This window comes from Echeneis naucrates, chromosome 1 (genome assembly GCF_900963305.1).
Source record: "Echeneis naucrates chromosome 1, fEcheNa1.1, whole genome shotgun sequence".
Taxonomy (NCBI): Eukaryota; Metazoa; Chordata; class Actinopteri; order Carangiformes; family Echeneidae; genus Echeneis; species Echeneis naucrates.
In genome coordinates this window covers 19,604,786-19,610,025 of record NC_042511.1, presented here as the reverse complement: position 1 = coordinate 19,610,025, position 5,240 = coordinate 19,604,786, and the positions used below count along the sequence as shown (strand labels likewise).

The following is a 5,240-nucleotide window of genomic DNA, read 5'->3' as shown; positions in this document are numbered from 1 at the left end:
AAAAAACAAAACAAAAAAGTCTGAACTCCCCTCCCAACTGCTGACTACAAAGAGCAGGCCTGTCAAGCCAAGTTGTCTAGACTGGCATGGTTACTATGTGTTCAGCTTGAGTTACGCCACCCAACCTGAATCGGTAAAATTTCAAGAGGTTCAAAAAATAAACATCAGTAGTTATGAAAGACCTTGCCTCATTCATAAATTTGTAGATTTTTGTCCACTCATCTTGATAATTGATTTTTTTATTTTATAAAAAGAGTAGCACTTTAATTCATAAATGTGCTCTACAAAGGTATAATTGCAAATACTAACCATATAACTGTTTATATTGCTTGTAACTGGGATGAAGTAAACAGCTATAGACTATTTTAATGTTTTCACTGTACTATTACAAACCCAAAAAATTGCAGTGGGTCTACAAGATCCACAACATCAGCCAATTAACAAAAACATGAACACAACACAGTGGTTCAACATTCCAAAACAAAACAGTACAGCTTTTGGTTGTTCTTTTTTATTTAGAAAATAAAACACCCTTGTGGATGTTGCAACATTCTTCAGCCTCCATGGTGAAAGCCTCTGTTGCTCCTTTTCATGCAAATTTGTTCAGTAGTTTTTAAGGGTCTTATACTTGGAGTTGTAAGTGGCTGACATAAATGCAGACATATAAAGAAACTTGAGGCTGCTTTTTTTGGAGATCTGCCTTCTTTTCCCTTCTTTGCAATGGCATGCTCACAAAGGATATTCGCTCCACAGGCTAAAAGACAAAGAACAATTATTGACCCAATGACTATCAGTGTCATTCTGTCTAGAGAAGTTGGTCTACATGGAATTTCCCTGAATCTCTTCATCTGAGCAGATACAATTTCCAGCAAATATCATATTATTGTCTCACACTGAAGTGTCACTGACCATACAAAGTTACACAATATTATTAGCATTGTGTAACTTTGTGTGGTAATAAAGATTTGGGATTGGGAATGCCGCTAAGCATTCTCAGCATTCCCACTAATAATTAGCATCATTACTATCATCTACACATCAACAGTGAGCACTGAAGCTCATGCTGGTCTACACAGGATCTGCTCCAGCAAGGCAATAAGAAAAACACATATATGCTTTACATATAAAGCAGGGGGAGTGTAGGGGGCTGTATATTTACGTGTTTGTATATAACCTGGGTTTGCAGTCAAGGTCAGTGTGTTTTTGGAGCAGCAGATCTCTGATCTCCTCAGGTGGGTTCAGACCATGAAGCTTTGCTCTCTCCCATCTCTGCAATCTGGTAATACCTGAAAGAGAGCAAGAGCAAGAACTTGACCTTATGTCTGAGATGTTATCCACAGATGAATAAAGCAAGAACATTTCAGTTTAGTTGATCCTTTTCATCTTAACATTGACAAATGTTCCCAAGAATATTTAGCAGTTTCTTTTAAGATTATCATCAAAGCTGCAATTGCAGCAGAACCAGCTGCAAACATAACATCTGGTATATCATCACTGTCAATGTTTCAGATGCAGAGCAGCATTAACATGAATTAATTGGCAGAATGTATCTGGGCGTAAAACAAAATTTCATTGAATATCATTTTTCATTTAATCTCTTCCGCTTCGAGTCTATTGTCATTTTCATATTGCCAATTTGTCATTTGCTGTGTTTTTTGTTTTTGCTGTATGTCCATATGCCTTCACATACTTGACTTGATTTTCTCTATTTACTTACTTTATACATTTTTTAGATGATGTCACACATAAGTGTGACCAAGTATTTATCTCTAATTGCAGGCACCTTATAGAGTAACAGGGTAGATGGCACTGTAGCCTTTATCCTGACTGTGTACCATCATATTGCACATACAGTTAGGTCCATAAATATTTGGACACTGACATAATTTTCAGCATTACAGCTCTGCGCACCACAACAATGGATTGTCAAGTAGTCTTATGAGCAAACTTTCAGCTTAAATTTGAGGGTATTTATATCCAAATCAGGTGAATGGTGTAGAAATTACACTGCCTTGAATATATACCCTCCACCTTTTCAAAGGCACTACAACTCAATTGGTCCCTCCATAAATATTTGGACATTCACACAGGGACCAAACTATATCTTTCACACTTTGCTCTGAATAAATGATGAAGAAAATGTATCGATCTTATGTATAGGGTTCAGATTCATTATTACTACACTGTCTTTCTGTCCAACAACCAGCGCAGAACCTTCCATCATCACTCAAAAACTGTCCAGACATATTTTATAGCATATAAACAGTACATTTATACGTATATGTGTATGTGTGTGTGTCACCTGTACAAGGCCCAAATCTCCAGTCCAGATCAAACTCTCTTAGTCTGTGCAGCTGTTCCTCTTTGACCAGCTCAGTCTCAGCCTCTAGTCCAACAAAAAGATTCAGTCAATGCTGCACAACATAGCCAATGTTACATTTAGATTACATTGACCCTACATTTACATTTGACTGTTAACGTTCCATGAACCTAAGATTAACTTAACATTGACATTGGATTACCAACATCACATTAACATGTTGGGCTGAAACAACTACTGAACTAGTCAAATAATTCCATCCATTCATCTAGCCATCCATCTTCTACCGAATTTCCGTTTGTGGGGGGTGCTGGAGCCCAGCTCACTCTGAGTGTGGACGAGGTACACCCTGGACAGGTTGCCAGTCCATTGCAGGGCCAACACACAGAGATAGACAGAGACAAACAACCACTCACACTCAGACCTACGGACAATTTAGAGTCACCAGTTAACCTAGACAAGCATGTCTTTGAACTGTGGGAGGAAACCCACACAGGCACGAGGAGAACATGCAAAACAGAAACTGGGAACCAAACACGCTCCCCTAAACGGGGGGAAAAAAATAAAAAATAAAATTGTTAAACAGTTAAAACGTAAAAAAAAAAAAAAAAAAAACTAACAAAAAAATAAAAACAAGAACAACTCAGCTTGGATTGCCAGAGGATCCTTAGAAGCGCAAGAGTTTCCAGAGACTGGCAAACCCCATTTGCTCCCTCAGAAGAGTTTCTATATGTAATTGGGAAAATAGATTGGCATCCATCTGTCAGCTTTTAGAACCTATGAATTCAATGGGGCTTTGACAGTCCTACCGACAGTCATGACAGTGCCTTAACTCAGGAAAAAAACAAAAAACAAAAAAAAAACCCCAAACAAAACACATTTTCAGTGACTGATACTGACCCCTAAACAAAAACACTGCGGGTCATCCACAAAGTCCCACAGAATCGGTTGTTTTGTTCTTCCTGCGTCATGGTATAGGCCCCATTTCAAGTATGAGAAAACAATATAAAATTTTAATTTCTGTCACAACACAGATGCAAACAAAGATTTGCATAAAAGACAATACATGACACACGAAAACTACACAAACTGGCCAGCTTACCTTTCTGTGGTGGAGGAGGTGTAGGCTTCTCTCTGCCCCCTCTCCTGGCTTTCTTTACCACCTTGAACGAATCAGTTATCAGGCGGTGTTTGGTTGTCATGGTGACTGATCTTGAACAGACATATGCACAGCTGTAATTTGGTGTACAGCTTTAAACTACAACTCATTCATCATTTCCACAGAAATAACAATAAACAGTGAGTAAATGTCAGTTCAGCAATGTCACATGTCCATCTGCTTAAAACTGCTTTTTGTTTGTTCTACCTGTTCATTGCATCTTTAACTCTCCTGTCATTTAAGATCCTACCACCCTTTGCACTGCAATCCCCTCATTCTCCTCATCTGAGCTTCCCTTCACTTTTCCACAGCTTACCCTCATCATTCCCCCTCTTATATTCAGCCCTCTTTCATGTACTCTCAGTCAGAGGGTCAGACTAAATGCTCTGTTCTTGTCAATCCCAGTATCTTAACTGGAACACCTTTTTCAGACATCCTCTCAGTTTTTTTTAAACTTATGTAGTTTTGTGTCTAGTTGATTCATTTTTTTACATAAATATATTTTTGGACACTTGCTTTACCTCTGAGATCGTGGTTTTGGATCTAGTACCTTTATGAGTGATTGCAGTGTTGCGCTTGTGAGTGAAATATTGACTCTTCATCCTTGATTTCAGTGAAATTGAACTTGATTACTGCACTGACTTTCTAAAACAGCAGCACTTATTTTGATGAGCAATGATGATTATTGTTTAAGAAATGTTGTGTTGCAGCTTGTTTGTAGCTCCACTGGGTCCAACTGCCATAACCTTAATTTAACCAACTTTATCCAAACCAAAAGGTCACCATGAAGAGGGTGTACCTACCATGTGATTGGACTCTATCCTGATTGTGTGCCACAAACGATCTGTTATTACCTTCACACGTGCACATTAATCTCATAAATTACTTCTGCTTTGAACTTTAAAAATAAAAAGCCATTCTAGTGTGAAAAAAGAAGAAGCGCTGTAGTTTCAGTTCACTCAACGATTGTTAAACGGTAACTCAAAGAATAGACGCATCAGCTTATCTCAAGCTTCGGATTCCACTCTTTTAAAGGCTTGGTTTAACGGGCGTGCGGAGTGACAGTAGCGAAAGCATTGATGGGTTATTACGACTTTGCTATCATCTACTTCACCGACTCGTTACATGAAGGCCGCGTTCATGTCTGATTTTACTGATGCGCAATAGAAACGTACAGGCAGGTTGAGCGTTGCGACATAGCGTCCGATCTCGTTCTCGATCTAGTTTCAATCAGTTGATTTTACCTGGTTAAACAGTTAAGAGTTCCGTTTAGTGTACCCTCAGCAACAACGACGACTTCCACTTCAGTGCTTCCTCTGTTTCTTCGTTCTCCTCGAGTCGGTCTTCTTCTCTTTGGTGTTGTACAGCAATTAAAATGCTTAATGTTGCTTTACTGCCACCTTCTGGAGTTTGTGCTAACTCCAGCATTCTCTATCGTATTATAATCCTGTTGTTCAAAGGAAGCGCATTTAAGATGTCAGCAATGAATCTAGTACAAATAATTGTCTTTCAGAATTAAATAAATTAGGCCATTCTGCATACCCAACGTACCTGAACTCAACGCACACGCAAGAACACAAAGACAGGATGCGGTCAAATTGGAGTGCAGCGGCGAACCACAGCCAACTAATTGTAACCCTATCTTTCAAGCGGCAAGCCCTGCGTTGTGTTTGGTGACACCAGGGCCGGTAAGACAGACAGGGAAACAGGACTCCAATGGTGGTTGAGGCGAACTTTGACAATTTATTGTTTTACAAGACA

General features: G+C 39.0%; 1 protein-coding gene across 3 annotated transcripts; it reads right to left on the bottom strand.

The window, feature by feature from the left end:
* Window positions 1-262: 262 nt before the first annotated feature.
* Window positions 263-4,836, bottom strand: pold4 (DNA polymerase delta 4, accessory subunit). 3 transcript variants are annotated; one of them, XM_029506172.1, is made up of 5 exons: window positions 4,724-4,822; window positions 3,423-3,527; window positions 2,303-2,386; window positions 1,160-1,286; window positions 263-754 (listed from the first exon to the last, which is right to left on the bottom strand). In XM_029506172.1, exons 2-5 carry the CDS (start codon window positions 3,520-3,522, stop codon window positions 730-732), a joined length of 336 nt encoding a protein of 111 aa, XP_029362032.1. In that variant the 5' UTR covers window positions 3,523-3,527; window positions 4,724-4,822; the 3' UTR covers window positions 263-729. The 3 variants fall into 3 exon arrangements, with proteins under 3 accessions (XP_029362032.1, XP_029362023.1, XP_029362042.1); XM_029506163.1 differs by having other exon boundaries at window positions 275-754; window positions 3,423-3,532; window positions 4,724-4,836; XM_029506182.1 differs by having other exon boundaries at window positions 692-754; window positions 1,175-1,286; window positions 3,423-3,532; window positions 4,724-4,836.
* Between the last annotated feature and the right edge of the window lie 404 nt (window positions 4,837-5,240).

Excerpts from the sequence above, each read along its gene's own strand:
- pold4 (XM_029506163.1), bottom strand. The coding sequence starts at position 3,522 with ATGACAACCAAACACCGCCTGATAACTGATTCGTTCAAGGTGGTAAAG. Across the intron at positions 2,387-3,422 it reads ACCTCCTCCACCACAGAAAG|AGGCTGAGACTGAGCTGGTC; the intron begins GTAAGCTGGCCA and ends TTGTTGGACTAG. Across the intron at positions 1,287-2,302 it reads GAGATTTGGGCCTTGTACAG|GTATTACCAGATTGCAGAGA; the intron begins GTGACACACACA and ends GCTCTCTTTCAG.